Source organism: Eretmochelys imbricata, chromosome 7 (genome assembly GCF_965152235.1).
Source record: "Eretmochelys imbricata isolate rEreImb1 chromosome 7, rEreImb1.hap1, whole genome shotgun sequence".
NCBI lineage: Eukaryota > Metazoa > Chordata > Testudines > Cheloniidae > Eretmochelys > Eretmochelys imbricata.
The window spans coordinates 84629580-84646521 of NC_135578.1; the positions used below are offsets into that span (position 1 = coordinate 84629580).

General features: G+C 42.6%; 1 protein-coding gene across 3 annotated transcripts in view; it reads right to left on the reverse strand.

Annotated features, from left to right (window-relative positions):
* PALD1 (phosphatase domain containing paladin 1) overlaps positions 1-16942 on the reverse strand; it is a 170761-nt gene that overhangs the window by 60260 nt on the left and 93559 nt on the right. For all 3 annotated transcript variants that reach the window (XR_013346656.1, XM_077821981.1, XM_077821980.1), the window contains exon 18: positions 16480-16620. Coding sequence is in view for 2 of the 3 variants with exons in the window: in XM_077821981.1 (XP_077678107.1) it covers positions 16480-16620 (141 nt within the window). In the remaining variant the exon portion in view is untranslated. The remainder of the gene's footprint in view (positions 1-16479; positions 16621-16942) is intronic.

The following is a 16942-nucleotide window of genomic DNA, read 5'->3' on the forward strand; positions in this document are numbered from 1 at the left end:
TAGCATTTCATATCTATATTAGAGATCAACATACACACCCAAAATATAAAGTATATATAGCGTAACATATATGAAAGGAGGGAAAGAGGAGGACAGAGAGGGAAGAAAAAACTAAAAGACTGACCAAAATTAACCAAGGCAAGGAAAAGTTTTCACCTTGTCTCCATCTTCCCTTGTTGCGTGCCTGTGCTCTGAATGAGCAGTGGTAATTTCAGAATAGCAATGGGTGATTTTTACCTATGATACCTGGGCGAAATCAGCTAATCAGAACGTTCCCAATGGACAGCAGCATGAACAACATTTAGGAAGCCATTGGAAAAATGACTAGTCTAAAAATGAATACATATGACAATACATATGGTCACTTGACTGCCCTTCATCATTTATAATGAAAATGGAAAAGGGGGATGGGATTTTCAAAGGAATTAAAGGCGTCAAGCATCCAAATCGGATTGAAATTCAATGGGATTAGGGTGCCTCTCTCTCCAACTCCTTTGAAAATCCCATCCTAGATTAGGACGCCATCTCCTCTTTCAAACTTTTCTCTTTACTGGAGCTGTATTGTTTGTTACTATTCTTGTTCTATTTCTTCTTCTTTTATGCAAGTAAACTTAAGTGTTCTTAACCTAACGCCTGTAATATAATCCTTGTTTTAGCATACAGTTCTCAAAAGTTAAAAATCGTTTACATTACCCATTTGAGAGGAAGAAAATTATTCTCAACAATAGAAAGTCTGGTTCCAAAGGCCCAGAGAAGTCTGAAATATCCCATTAAAGATGAAGATTTTAATTAGCCAAGACCTAAGCACGGGATCCTTTGTTGTTTCCACTCCCCACCCCTCATTTATATCTCTAACACCAAAAACAGATCTGGGAACAGGATGTCAGTGATGTCATCAACTGGGGTAGGGGAAATGTGTTGTAGTAACTATGGAAGGTAAGCAGGGAACTGATTAGCTACGATTTTGTTTTAACTTTATATATTTGTAATTATATCTAAACAAATATTCTATTAATAGGGAATCTGTTTATTTAAGCATAGATTGGGTATTTCAAAGAGATTGTCAAGGACACCTATAGCCTGGGATGGACACTGTTTTTTCCCCTCTAGTTTAGAATAAATCAAAAATAAATAAATTGGGATCAAACAGTTTAATTCATGTTTTTAAACAAAGCTACATTATTCTGTTATAGGTTTTTTAAGGCAGGTTATGGATTGTTAACAATTCTGAGGACCAAATTCTGTTCTTGGTTACACTGGTGCAAAACCAGAAAGTCTCTTCTGAAATCAACTGAGTTACTCCAGATTTCCACCAGTGTAAGCGAGAGCAGAATTTGGCTCAGAGGTCTGCAGTGCTCAGTAATACAATAGATGAACTTTCAAGAACAAAGAGAAGAGAGCTGCACATCCCACGGGGAAAAACTCCTACTATTAAAAATTAATAAGAAGGAGGAAAATACAGGGCCTCCCAGCCAGCTGCAAAAAATTCAGGGCATGCATTTTATGTCCTCATGTCTAATCATTCTTTCAGCCTGTTAAAACCATTTTAGGTTTGCTAGAAGACGACCTGTCACCCTGCCCCTTTCTGAAACACTAGGGTTACACTTCTCGCCAATACAAATAGCGAGAAGTCACTACTGAACCAGAATCTATAAGATCCTTCCCCCCTCAGCCTCTGGGCCCCCATAATCTGTCATGCTAAAGTACTTAAGATGAAGTATAGCCCAAGTTTGTTACCAGCTATCAAGATAAAATGTTGATGCCAGCCTCTCCTGGGAACAATAGATCCTCTATGTAAACTTCACACCTGATATTGCTGAAAACCTTGACATGAGTTAGACTTTATTTAATACTTAAACTGGTCTCTCAAAAGCTTTTTCCAAAGAATTATTAAAAAAGGGAGGAAGGGAGAGACACTAAAATTGCACATTCCAAGCCAAGACAGTGTGTGTGCCTGCTCAGGCTTTGGCTTCAGCCCCAGGTGGTGGGGCTCAGAGCCCCGGGGCTTCTGCCCCACACAGCAGGGCTTGTACTTTCTGCCCTGGGCTTCAGCAAGTGTAATGCTGACCCTGCTTGGCAGACCCAATGAAACCTCCTCACGGCCCCCAAGGGAGCCCCAGACCCCTGGCTGAGAACTGCTGCCTTATCTCACTGTTCAGAGAGGCCCCTCCTATCCTCCTCAATCAGATGGATGATGATGAGACCCTTCAAGAGTAATAAGGAGCAGAAGTGTGGGAGAGGGAGTTTAAAGGAGAGGAGATGATGATCCTGAGATCAGAGATAATGATCTCCACTTCCCACTCTTGGTGGGAAGGAGTGTTCATAGGGGATTCAAAAAGACAGTTACCTTTTCCGTAACTGATGTTCTTTGAGATGTGTTGCTCATGTCCATTCCATATTAGGTGTGTGTGTTCACCACATTCACTGGTGCTGGAAGCTCTTCCCTCAGCAGTATCCGTAGGGAACCAGCTCTGACGCCCTCTGATTCTTTGGCACTCTGGCAAACAACTTCCTTGCTTCTCTACATTAGCAATACAGGGCTGGTCTATGCTTATTTTCTTGGAAGACACTATGAACAACTGGAGAACAAGCTGGTGGATGTCACAGATCCCATGGAAGTAAAACCTGATTAACTAAGGATATGTCTACACGGTCAGCACTGCAGCAGGCATCTAGCGAAGACGCTGTATGACAGCGGGAGAGAGTTCTTCCGTCGACATAGAAAACCATCTCCACGCGCAGCAGAAGTTCTCCCGCCACCAAAGTGCTGTCACACTGGCACTGATGTTGGTGTAACTTAGGGCCCTCGGGGGTGCCGTTTATTCTAGTTGCTGCTCTAGCTTACCCCTGGTTGCTGCTCTAATTTACACTGTGGAGCAACCTCCAATGCCAAAGGCACAGAAGGGGCTTTGCCTCCCTTGTTCCTGGGCTGTGTCCCCTGTGAGATGCAGTGCAGAACTTCAACCAATGTATTTTCGGTGTAGTTTGGCATGTTCTGCTTCCCACCAAAAATACTCAGTCTGAACAAAGGACACCAGGCAGTGAGTTAGAAAAACAGTACAACAACATTTCAGTTCCCCTGTGAATTTCTGCTTTCCTCAATTATTCCATTGTACTGTAGCTGTTCTGCAGATTCCAGAAATCTAATTCTAACTGATGGTGGGCTGATTATCATCAACATTTGCAATCAATAAAGGAGACAGAGAGGGGAGACATGTATAGGAAACACTGCCTACGGCAAAAGAGGAGAGAAAATAGGGCTATCCTGAATACATAACTTTGGCTCTCAAGTAATGCTCCCCAATGGAAAATTTTTGCAGTCTATCCAGCAGTGCAGGTGAAATCACGTAATTAAGCCCATGCACCTTATTTACAGTCATCTTAACCACCTTTTCAAAACGTGGCAGCTTCATCCAGACGTTTGAAATGTTCTAATGGACCTGTAGATGGATTCCAAAAGTGTACAGCTACAAAATGGATCAGCTTCCAATCTTTCATCTCACATTTAGTACCTACAGTTTCCAAGTAGAATTTCACAAAAGTGGGTTATCTCTATAGATCCATTTCCTCTGAAAACCTGATTTTAAGACAGGATTATTGATATTCATTTCACAGGTTAGTGTGCCTACAGGAGAAAGATTCACTTTAGGGTTCTGCATTATCTGAAGAGTTCTGAGGAAAGGAAAGCGAACTCTCTCATTACAAAGATTTAGGCTCCAATCCTGCAATCAGATACACGTGCACAGACCCTTGTGGTGGCATGGAGTCCCAGGAAAGGCAATGGCACACCACACAAGTACAGGGGGATACATCCATGTGAATCCAAATGCAAGACTGAAGCTTAAGTGGGTAAATAAATGTCCAGGGCTTATATATTTGAAGATCTTTGGTTTGAATTTGCCCAGTATCATAAATGAAAAGAATCTGGACTTCACCTACTATATTGCCTAGCTGGACCACAAAACTAACATCTGATTCAGAATGACTAGCAAGACTTCTCCAGCATGGGATATTACGGGTGTGGACAGGTACGCTGGCAGAGCTGTGCAGAGAAGCTTGCACTATGTCTGACTTTAGTCCATGCTACACTCTGCTGAATAAGCAATAAAATTCATCTAAAAATTTGGAAAGAAAGGAAAAGAAAATAGAGATTTAACAGCATTCACATTACCAAAAATAATCTGGCATGAAAGTGATACCTCAGTATTTTCTGTGATTCTTCTTCTTCCACAAGACAGAGGAACAAAGCAAGAGAGAAGTGGCTGCTAATATGTGCTATAGGAAGGTTTGTGGTGCCTGTGCCGGAGGTTTAGCTGATCTGGTAACAAGCCAAGTGTGGCATTTATATTGGGACTAACATTTATAAGGCATTCCAGTGAGAAAGGTCTAACATTTTTTGAAAGAAAATTAAACATTTACAGCTGGGGAAGGTGCAGGAATTTCCTTGTCTTGGTTATTCCATTTAAAAGATTTTAGTAGTTAATTAATGGAGACATTCAAGTAAGAAGGCCCACAGCCAGGAGACCACTGCCCGCACAGAAGGCCATGAAAGAAATGGCGGGGCCTGGTGAGAGCAGCACAGTGAGCACATGTCCTGCTCATGCTCAGGGTTTGTCTGCATGACACGGATCACGCTCAGGGCTCAGGAAAAGCACATTAGAGGGGAGTGGTTTGTAAAATGCTCAAATGTGCTGTGCTCTAAATGCCCTGCGCAGACCCAGTTGGCATACTTTAAAAGCTACTTTCAACATACGACTTATCTTAATACAAAGGGCATGAACGTGTGCTCCTGCTGTGTGCAATTATCAGTCAGGGTCCAGGACAGAGACAGGCTATAAGCCAATCCCTCTCAAGAAACACTAACAATACACTTGGACAGTGGAGGTCCATAGCACTGAATGTCCATGACCACACTGTATGGCTTTATTCCAGGCAGTGAAGAGCGCCACAGGGTTTTTACTGATCTGGTGTAGCCAAGTTAATCATGGGCAACCGTGCGTGACTGCCGCCAGTCTGTGGCAGGGCTGTGACTGCTTTTGACCTCAAGTCCAATCTTCACAGTTCGATGTGCAGGGACTTTGTCTCTGAGGTGGGCAGCACAACCAAAAAGGGACAGCCAGCAGTGGCCAGTGTGATGACTTCAATCCTCACCAGGCCAGTTCTCAATGATACATCCCTATGACAGACAGGTACCAATTCGATGGGGTAACAGAGGATGTAAGCAACTCAGCAGAGGAGCCATGTCTTTGTGTGTTCATATAGCACTCAGCACAGTGGGGCCCTATCCTGACTGGAGGCAGCTGAGCCCCCTGTTCACATAGAAGCAGGAAGAGCTGCATGTAAAAGGATCCCACTGTGCATGGTTCCACAGGGAACAATCTGGCTGTGTGAATTTTATTTTATTTTTTTAATTTGGCAAGTCTCTGCTGTGAACCTGAGAGATCACAAGTGAAGCAAGTTTGGAGATAAGATTCCATGCTTCCGTGTGCTCTTGCAATTGAGTATCATCTTTCTGACAACACACAGGTCAGTCACTAGGGAAGTTCTTGGTGTTTAGCAATATTGGTGGGTTGGTTTGTGTTCAGCAGCATCTTCTGGAATCTGTATGTTTTACAGTGTTGGCACTGTACTTTTTAAAAAAGCTAATATTGCAGAATTCTGCAAACATTCATCCAGGAAAACAATACAGCAGCCATAAAATTCATTTCAGTTACAGATGGGCTTCAAATCAACCTGCCACTCTGGAAACGTTTGGCTACAAATCAAACTTGTTGGCCTCACTTGTTAGCCTGAGGCCAACACAGAGTACAGTATTCCTATTAGATAAAATACAGAAGGGATGTATATGCCTTTTCCATCTGTGCTCACTGCTGCCTGGAAATGGATGGCAAAAACTGAACACGGGAGGACATCACACAAATATTCACCTCACTAAAGACAACAAAACATTTATAGCACTTTTGTAAGTTTCAGATTATTTTATCCCAAAGTCACTGCTCAGTGTTCACCCTATCCACATGCATTTATGAGAAATCAAACTGCCTTGGTCTCTCACCCATTTCACATGGGGTTCGTCATAGGCTGGCAACGAACTTAATCCAATAAAGATTAGTACAGTACAGTAAGAAATTACAACTCACTAAAGTTCAGACACAATAAGGGAACACAAGGAACTTGTTGTACAAAAGAGAAATAATACCCCACTCATTTTAATGATTCACTCCAGTCTAAATTATGGTTGCACTGTAGCCAGATAGAGTTGCCGTAAGAAAAACTCTAGAATATAAAATAACTTAGTAGTGAGCAGTCCATTTTTTACTCTTAAGTATCTATAAAAGGTACAGTGCAGTAGAACTAAACAGAAGTCCCATGTGGATCCTTCAATCTCTCTCTTTCATTGATGTCAGTTCCAGTTTTACAAATGTGATTTTAAAAAGCTACATATATAAGGTCCATGTGGGACTGAACAATCCAAGTCAAACTCATGCACTGCTTGCTTTTGATTGAGAGCTCAGAGGGTTACATAAATCAAGAGTCAAATTGACAGGAAGCTGAGAACATTATTGGGTGATTATATTTTATTCTTCCAGTCACTTGTTCTTGATTGTTAATTGAAAATGATAATTTGATCGCAGCTGTACTGTGGAAGAAATAAAACCCAACCCACAACCACAGCACCCCAACAGAAACAGCCACTGGCAAACAAGTGTGATTCAGCTGTGACCTTGCATCCTCAACGGCAATCAGTCACATCAGCTCTTACCAGCAGTATTAACCTAGCAAGTTAACGGAGTCAACTGGAGATTTGCCATCAAGTTCTACAGGATCAGGATTGGACTGTAAACTATTGTCACAGATCTGGCTGGTTTTACTGTTCATAACTAGGGCCCTACCAATTTCACAGCCGTGAAAAACGTGTCACAGTCCGTGAAATAAACCAATCTCCCATTCTGCTAGAAGCGCCCCAGCCGGGGGCTCGTAGCTGCTAGTCTGGGCCGGGCTGGGGAGGGACAGGACTTGTCCTTCCCCTGCACAGCCACTCTTGGTGGGGAAATCAGACCCATCTCCAGAGGCAGTGCAGAAGTGACGGTGGTACAGGGGGCCCCCAAATTGGCCAGGGCCCCTGGTCACAGGCCCTGTAGGCCCATGCTTTAATCCCCCATTGGCTGGGACTAGCAGTCCCTGGCTGTGGCACTCCCAGCAGCACGGGGAAGATCGGATCCACCTCCACCTCTGGGAACCTCCTCCAGCTCCAGGAAGCTCCAGGGAAGTTGCTTTCAGAGCCCAGTTCTGAAGGCAGCACAGAAGTGAGGGTAGCAATCCCATGACCTCCCTACAACAGCTTTGCAAACCCCCACAATCCTCTTTTGGGTCAGGACCCCCACGATTACAACACCACAAAATATCTGAGGTAAACATCTGAAATTGTGAAACTGACTACTTTTAAAACCCTTTGGCCAGTAAATTGACCAAAATGGACAATAAATTTGGTAGTGCCGTATTCGTTACATATCAGTGAATTATCATGGAAAATAATATTTTCTCTGCAAACACCTCATGCCCCTCTACCCCGAAGTATCCTTACAAATGTCCATGAATGTAAAGCCTTTCTTCCAGAAAATGAATCAGTTAAAAAAATAAATCTGTTTCATATTGTCACGTCTTATAATTCATTTGTAAGCTCTGTCATTCTAGTTGTCCTGTAAAAGGCTTAGCACACATCTGGGCACTGAAAAATAGTACTCAAGTATTTATAGAGAATCAATCGCTCTAATATAAGCACTAACTGTTCCCACTATCTAACCTCCAACCAACCAACAGACAATGGAACAAAGCAACCAAATAAATCTTAAACAAACAAATCAAGAAAAGGAAAACAGGGGTAATGCCAAGGGAGAGCAGTCTCACAGTGAACTCAGGGCTCCAACCTGCAATCTTTTTTTCACATACCAAGAGCAGAAACGTACACAGATGCAGAATGCTGTACTTTCAGTCTGCACGGTAGAAGAGGATTATGGGCTCTTAGTGGGCAGAAGGAATAAAGGAATGCACAGCAATGCCACAATCCTGATTAGTAACTGTAAAATTTGGACACCATGTTGGGCGAAACTCCAGGTCTCTCTTACGAAAGCTGTGTGCAAGCCTAGCCACAGTAATATGGATAATTTAATTACTGTTGCTGCTCTTTATGGCATTTTGAATTTGTTGTTTGGAATCAGTGTGAGAACATTCAGAACATCTGATCACAGACAGACAAGAGGTTTTCCAGCCCCAGCATTGCCCTGCTGAGGTGTCGGTCTTTCTATTGGAAGGATTTGCTCGAAAGGGCACGGCCCACAAGCACTTCTCATAGATTTTGCCCTGTTTTGTGTCACTGTGATAGGGAACAGCTTAGGGAATCAAAAAAGCAATTGGATGGATAGTGGAGCACCAGAGAAGAAAAATGTCACACTGAAGCACTGTGTACACTAGGAAAATGTGAACCATTTTATTACACCAGTGCTGCAACATTGGTGCTAACTTGGGGGAGCTGTCGTGTACGCAGGGCATAGATACTTTTTGAACCATGTTGTCTAATCCTGTGCAGGAACTTTCCTTGCATGGATAAGGCCCAGAAGCTCTTAGTGCAACTGGCGGGGGGAGGAGGAACATTCTTTATGCCACCTTTATAGTCTTCCCAGTCCTGGGCTGGTCACCACTGTAAACCAGAGGAGTCTTTACACTGAACAAAACTTTGCAGCTCATACCCAGCTCTGCTTTAGATACAGAAGGAGGAAGAGTAGGAGGGGAATTTACCTGTTTAAACTTTTGTGTTTAATTACTGAAACGTATTAATCTTTAGAAACATATTCAAACTGTGGTGTTTCCTTTTCAGGCAGAAGATTTCCCATCCACCATATCCTTTTAGAAAAGCAAGAAACAAAATGAGCTCTTGGTTGAGACCTTTTCTTTACGTAAATACTGTCCCATTCCATCCCATTAAATTATGCCTGCATTGTGTCTTTGCATGGCACCAACATTTAAACAGACTCCACTGATAACGATGAACCCTAGATGTAAAGAATAGGAGCAAGGGGAGATTTAGATAAATCCCAGGGCTTGAATTTAAGGGTCCACAGCTTTGGTAAAAATGCAGAACAGGATTCTTGAGTAGAATTCCAATAGGGTTAGGACAAGTAGCTCCAACCTAGGCCAGCTTGATTGGAAAATATTTTCTTGGTTTGTGAGAACTTCAGAAATACAAGGCTGGTGGTTTTGAACCATCCAGTACACAATGATAACCCCAACAGAATTCAAGAAGAGCTTGGCACTCAAAAAGCTGTGGGTATTTTCTAAATAAACTTTCTATTTGAGGGTGGTTTTAATTAAAACCCAGCAGGTACTACAGGCCCTGCTTGTTTTAATGCCTGCTTGTATGTAGTGTTTTGAAACCTGAGTGAAGCTTCTATGCAAATAGTAATAGTAATTCCACCCTTGCAGTTATAAAAATAGGGTGAAGTGAAGTAAGCTAATATTCAGTCACGTGCCACCTGGGAATTTCATTCACCTGCTATGGGGCTTATTCAACGGCAAGTTGTGTCCCAGCCAAATAAACCCATTAATAACTCTTCTCAGAGGCTCAGAGCTGTAAATATTGATCTTGGCATCATTTCATGCAATGGAAGGAATTAAAAAATTATAAACAAAACGGGGGGAGGGAAGAAAAGTATATTTTTTCTATCATACATGCATTTACTCTAAGATCTCCTTACTGGACACTTTTCAGGAGAGTCCTCCTATAAGGGTGTCCTGTCAGTAGTTCGGGTAAGCAGTAAGAAGAACACATGTGTAATTGTTCCAATGGATACAATTAAAATCCCTAAAATCCTTCCTGGCCCTTCTACATACAAGGCAGAACGTCTGGTGGCCTCAGTCAACTGTTTTATAAATGCCATAGTCACATGGTGAATGGATCTATGTGGCATGTTGCGCACCAAGGAGGAATGAACAATCTTTCTTTTTCCACTAGATTTATGAAAAATCTGAGACAGAATTAGGGAAAAGCAGCCTTGTGTTCTGAGTGCAAAGGAGAAACAAGACTAAATCCCTTTCTGCTGAGAGTAGTTTGTGTAAAATAACTGACCTCAGCTCTTCCTTTGAGCTCATGTCTTCTCAGCGCACTGTCAGGAGGACAGAGTTGCCCTACAGAACAGATGGCACCCAAGGAATGTCTGCACACCAAACAAACCAAGCACTCTCAATCTGGTGGTGGCGGTGGCGCGCAGTCCAGCAGGGGACCAGGATTTTAAACAATGGCTCGATTCTCACTTCAAGGAGTTTGGAGACTTTTCTGTACCAGGGAGACCTTTAAAAATAAACACATGATCTGGAAGGTACAGTCAGTGGTGAAGGCCTCAGCCTCTCAGGAGCAGAGGGTCAGACCATGTCATTGGAAAGGGACTTTTCCCTAGCTTTGGAATCATGGAATCATAGAAGTGTAGGACTGGAAGGGACCTCGAGAGGTCTTCTAGTCCAGTCCCCTGCACTCAAGGCAGGATTAAGTATGTAATCTTGTAATGTAATCTTGCATTTGACCGAAGACTTCAATGTCACTGTAATTTTTTCATTCTTATTATATCCATTCATTGAACAAGAATCTCATCTATTGTGAATGTGTGCGCTATATCATGAGAGTCAAATACATAAATACAACTGCCATCGATTCAATGAGAGTTGAGTGCATGTATCCAAGGGCACAACTGGATAAATAGCGGGGGACAGTGAGAGATTTTTGGGTGTGGTGATTAAATTTTGGTACTCCTTAAATAAGCAGCAAAACATGTTTTGTATTTTAGTGGAAAGATGTTCATGACAAAAAAGACATTGTGTAGCGTGTCACTGGAATAAATTTCAGAACTTTAAAATATTTTAGTACTTACTGTTTATAAAAATCCCCTGTATGCTTACAACTGAAATCTGTTTGCTTTCCATAGTGCACGGGTGCTTAGTTAGTTATTGTAGGGTTGATTACAACTCCTGAACTCCTGGTACTGATTTATTAAAAATGTACACAGAGAAAACTCTTCCAGAGCCTTGAAATGAAAGCTGAAATCGTGTTGAAAATCCAGCTCCTCAAATGGGCCATCCAACTCCATGAGATCTGGAATGGATGGTTGGGCAGATACTCACCATGTGCATTCTCCTATCCCTGGCAACTCTGTAAAAATATAGAGGATTTTTTATATGTAAGCCCTCCACCCAGTAATGCCACATTACCTACACTTAACATGGGGATATCAGGGAGAAAGTAGCATCTAATGCTTCAGAACCAACAATCTGAAGTAACTGAGTCCTTGGGTTATTGCTGCTTGGTAGGTTACAGACATATGGACACTTTACTGCTTCTGCTACTATTATTATTGCCATCAATTCTGGTTTAATCACTGGGGATTTTAATTCCTGGGAAAGCACTCAGTTTTATATGGGCCCTTTAGAATAGTTTAAAATATGTAACCTAAACAATGTCCTTTTTAATTTACATATTCCCCCTCTTCTCCCATTTCCTTTCCGACATCTGCACTCAGTGCTTCACACATTCTTATCAGAGAACGGGTTTCCATCGGTTCTTGTAACTCTCTCTTCCCCTCTGAAGATGTAAGGTTCATATTGGGTGGAGAGGAGACTTGTGCATGGAAGGCGACTCCACAGTTGTAAGAACATGAGCCCCAGTTAAATAAACCTATCAGTCTGACAGCTGCAGAGAGAGAGAGCTGTGTGCATGAGACCAGGAGAAAGAGGAGGGATAAAGCCTCATTGTTTTGTATCCAGAGACTGTGGCAGGCACTTTAGCAGGGTCAAAGGGGCCACATCTGGCTACAATCAGATCTCTGATACCAGTTAGAAAGAAGGGGGCGGGGGGAGAGGAAGGAGAGGGAAGGGAACTGACATCCCTGTGATTGAGGGTTTTGGTAAGAGCAGATTTAGCAAGAGAAGGGTGGAGATAACTATAGCACCAACTTGTCCCTTTTGGGATATTTTTTTAAGCAAATAATGGTTGAGGGTTTGAAGCATGGACTTGTATTTCCCCTTAGCCTTCCACTGACCTGCAGAACTGAGAAGGGGAGCTTTGTGCCAATGTTGTGGGAAGGCTCAGAGACTGCAGTTTGGCTTTTAGTAGGTAATTTACCTCACGTAAAAGACAAAACCAAAATATCTATGGCATTTTTATACTGGGCTAGGGCAGGGCTTTTCCTCTGCAGCTTGGAACCCATTTACTCCAGTGAATAGAACATATTGCAGGGCTGTAAACTTCATTCCTGCCTCAGTCTCAGCCTTTCCTGATCCTTGCGTAAAACAACTGCCATTCAAAGTGCCAAGAAAGTGAAAATGCACTGATTGCAGCACATCTCCAGTTTGGAACAGGAGGATGGCTAGTTCAAACGAGGTTTAAGAGAGATCCTCACTAGCATGATCTTTTGCATGAGGTAGAGGACACTGTCTCTTTTGGGGGAGGGGGGGCGTTTAAACACCTTTACCAGTGTTTTCTTTTTTTAGCATGTCTACACTTTGAGCTGAAGATCTGATTCCCAGCTCCGGGAGACACACCTGCACTAGCTCTCATCAAGTTAATGCATTAAAAATTGAATGTAGCTGCGATAGCACAAGCAGCAGGAGGGGCTAACTGACCCAAATGCACACCTAGCCTCTCTGATGGGCCTGTACTCAGGGCTGCGAGCCCCTCCTGCTGCTTGCTCTGCCACAGCTACACTCTGTTTTTACAACATAGTAGTTTGATGACAGCTAGCATGAGCATGTCTCCCCAAGCTGGGAATCATGCTACCAGCTCAGAGGGTAGACATATCAGTAGTGTAGCTTCTCATTTGGGGAATACAGAGTTTAGTTTAGGTTAGTTTACCCACTTCTTTTTTTTACCACTACACCACAGAGACATATCCTAAAAGAGTACCATGGATAATTATAAATAGAGGGGGAAATAATCATGAAAATTCACTTTTCACCACTTTGCTATTTGTTTATTTTTCTGATTTAACCTAACTTAGAAGCTAGTCAAACTGATTTTGTTTCCAATAAGTTTCGCTTTCCATTTCTCCTGCAGAGCTTAAGTTGTAAATACTGCAGGGGAATGTTTCAATCAACACATTCTGAACAACCTTTATTTGATTTTTGTTTTTTAAATCATGAGACTATTTCCATCAATATTAAATGATAATTAAAGAAATATGTAATATACTCAACCTCTACTTGGGGCCTTACCTATCTGACCGTTTCACTTTAATGCCCATGAGGCACACTTATTATTTTGGAAAGTTTCTGCTTTCCATTTTCAAAAACACCACGTGGAACAGGGTTGATCTGAGGTCACTGGAAAGAGGACTCTTTCACTAGATATGGGACAAGACTACCTGCAAGAACACAGGGCTTATGTCCCCTTTCCTGTATTTACATTTCATGCTAATATGGAAAAGCTGCAAGACTAAAAGCTAACGCTCAGAGCACCAGCACTGAAGTAAGGAAAGAAACTTTAAACCTGTGCATACTAAGCAAAAACAGCGCTACCAGCAAATACTTTTCAAAATATATTTCAACTTGAGCTGCAAAACCCTTTTAAAAGTTGTTCAAGTTTCTTCCACTGTCAGTTCTGCTCTTTTTCTATATGTCAAAACGTGACCCTCCTACTTCGTCTACTCTCCCACACCACCCACACATGTTTCTAAAGAAACTTAAACCTCACATGCCTTTTATGTTTACTTTCTTATTTATGCACTAGCATCCTGGATTATATCAGCATGCTTCTTGGAATTTATTAGCTAATTGCTGCTGTAGAGTCAACTGTGGAAGGAGCTAAACTTGTGGTTCTTGCTTTGGTCCCACATAGCGCATTAAAATAGTTCTCAGCTGCAAAGTCAACGATTCACTTTTTCAAGTTATATTTAGAAGTCAGAACATTTTAAGGCAAGTCGAATTTTGGGCCTAACCAACTTGGCAAAACTCCTTTCACATTTTGGCTTCTGTGTTCCAGGAGAATTACAAAAAACAATCCCACAGCTTATAAAAGTATCAACTGAAAAGGTTCTTATTTTACTGTTCTACCATCCATCATCATTACCCCACAAAAGCTTACATTTAAAGCCTCGACCCAGAAATTGGCCAGCTGCTGGCATCTTCTGCCCAGTGAGTACAACTCAACCAGCCGGGTAAGGGGAATGCTCATCCAGCATGAAATGCACTGTTCTATCAAGGAAAGAGGGCAGAACCTCAATGACATTCCAGTTCTGACGCTGAATTACAGAGCAGCTGCAAAAGGATACCAGCTATACACTGGGCAGAAGATGCATCTCAGGATAGACCACACAAGTAGGGGCCAGTATAGTGTGCTAAGGAACTGAGGAGAGCCACAGCCCTCTTGGGTTTTGTGGCTCAGCCACCAACTAGCAATGAAGTTTGAATTTCATCCATCTCACAGGCTTTGGTTTTTGCTAAGGGGTTGCAGGAGAGGGAGTCAGATTTTCCCAGACAGGGTTATATTAAAAAAATAAAATAAAATAAAATAAAATAAATTAAATATTTTTAAAGTTGTTTATATTTGGGCCTGTCAGTCCAGATAATGTCTCCTTTATAGACTGGCCTTCCCAGCTGTATACACTTTGGAGTTGCATACGAGAAAATGGAAGTTGCAGGGTTTGTTGCTAAGCTTAGCTTTGTGACCATTTTCTGTGCTAGTTTCTCTCATTTCTATGCTAGTTCCAGAGAAGATGAAAATACACAGTATACAGTATTCTGTGAGCATGTTCCTTAAGCAGCCTTAAGATTTCCATGCCAGCAATCCCACGTCCACACACTCTATTGCTCATGGCAAGAAATAGCTTGTTAATATTCAGAACTATTCATGTAAATTCATTGGCAGAAGCTAGATGACACTATGGGAAACTGAAACTGGCAGGGGAGTGGTGTGAATGGGCTCTGATGGGAGTCCAGAGCACTACTTGGCTTTGACAGGAGCCTGCCATACAGGTTCTTCAGAGAGGGAGATGTAAAAGCAGAGACAGAAGGAAATCAGAGGTCTCCTACAGGTATTGGGAAACTCCTGGGTACCCTCCCCCCTCACACAGTCCCCCTTTCTCCCCACCCAGACCACCCCACATTAAAAGACAAGTTATTCCACTTCAAGAATAAAATGAGTAAGTGACCATAACTCTATTACCAGAATAGAGACCGTAAAGAGCACCTTTGCCACCTGCTGGCTGAAAGCAGGAAGTGCCCTTTTTGTCTTGAAGGCAATCAGTACCATGCAACAACTGATTTAATCTGCCCCCCAAAAAATCAATGAACTTGTGATCAAAAGCCAACCTGTCCCATTATGCCTGGAGTGATATGTACACCTATCAGTCCTTCTCATTTACCAAATATCTCTGGAAGCCATCCTTTTGCTTTTTATTAGGGTTTGGTTCAAACTTCCTTTGCCCACCATCTCCCTCCATGATCAAACCCATGCTACCACTGAAACATACAATACACATTGTAAAAATGAAATGCTCTGCTAGAGGTTGTGACGCTTGGGAACAGTGCAGGAATACCATCCTTAGCAAGTGCTTAAGAGACATACTTTTAGAGATTACTGCAATGAATAACAAACTAGCACAGGGAATAAGGTTTAAACCATCTGCATAAGCATTGTGTTTTGAAAGCAGATTTTCTTTTTCAAATATTCACCCATAAGACAATAAACAGACACTGGTCAGAGTTACAGCACCAGCTCTGAGTCTGGGCCGAAAAGTGATAGTACTATCGTCGCAGCTTTTACGACACCGCTTTGGCCACTGAAGAAAAATGAAAAGCAGAGAGTTGGGGTGCCAGCATGTCACAGCTGAAGGAGGTGCAGAGATCTCTCTAGTAACGCACCGAAAAGCTTCGCTGTAATAAATAAGCAACAAAACAGCATTCTGACAGGACACTAAAGGCCTGATCTACACTGGGGGGAGGAGGGGGGGCGGAATCGATCTAAGTTACGCAATGAAGTCGACGTACTTAGATCTACTCACCGTGGTGTCTTCACTGCGGTGAATCGACTGCTGACGCTCCCCCGTCGACTCTGTCTGCGCCTCTTGCTCCGGTGGAATACAGGAGTCGACGGGAGAGCGCTTGGGGGTCGATTTATCGCATCAATTTACCCCCGCTGGATTGATTGCTGCCCGCTAATCCGGCGGGTACTATAGACATACCCACAGGCTCTTGAAGAAGCCACAATGCTATATTAAGAAACCTTTTGCAGCAGAGACCATGCCTTTGTGTGTGTTTCTACAGCACCACGCACAATAGGACTCAGGATTGTCCTGTAATATAAATACCACACGAAACTAGGCAGATATCTAGGCCATTAATCACAGTGCCTGCACTTTCCACTTGATCATTTACAGGAGGGTGAAAAAATAAATATGGAATGAAGAGAGTTAATCTCGGAAGCATGACTGTCGCACTCACCTGTCTGTAGGTGCATATGATGATTTCTCTCAGGTGATAGTGCATAGGTGTCATGGTCTCACTCACAGTATCCAGGGCCATATCTACCTCCTTCTTCATTCTGTGCCCCTCTGGTAAAAGCTGCACCACCTTCATCACCACCTGGAGTATGAGAGTAGTAACCGACTTCATTCCAAAACCTACACACTTTGAGGAGCACAAAATAGACGGGACTATTCCAGATTGTGCGCCCCAATCTATCCACTTGCAGCCACCTACTGTCTCTTGTATTAAACATAGATTGTAAGATCTTTGGGACAGGGACCACCATTTTGTTGTGTGTTTGTACAGAGCCTTGTACAGCAAAGTCCATGACCGGGGCTTCTAGGCACTACAGTAATACAAATAATCACCACCACCCCGAAAGCACTTAAGGCCAGATTCTTGCCCACAGTCTGGCCCCTTTGTTCCTTACAAGCAGACC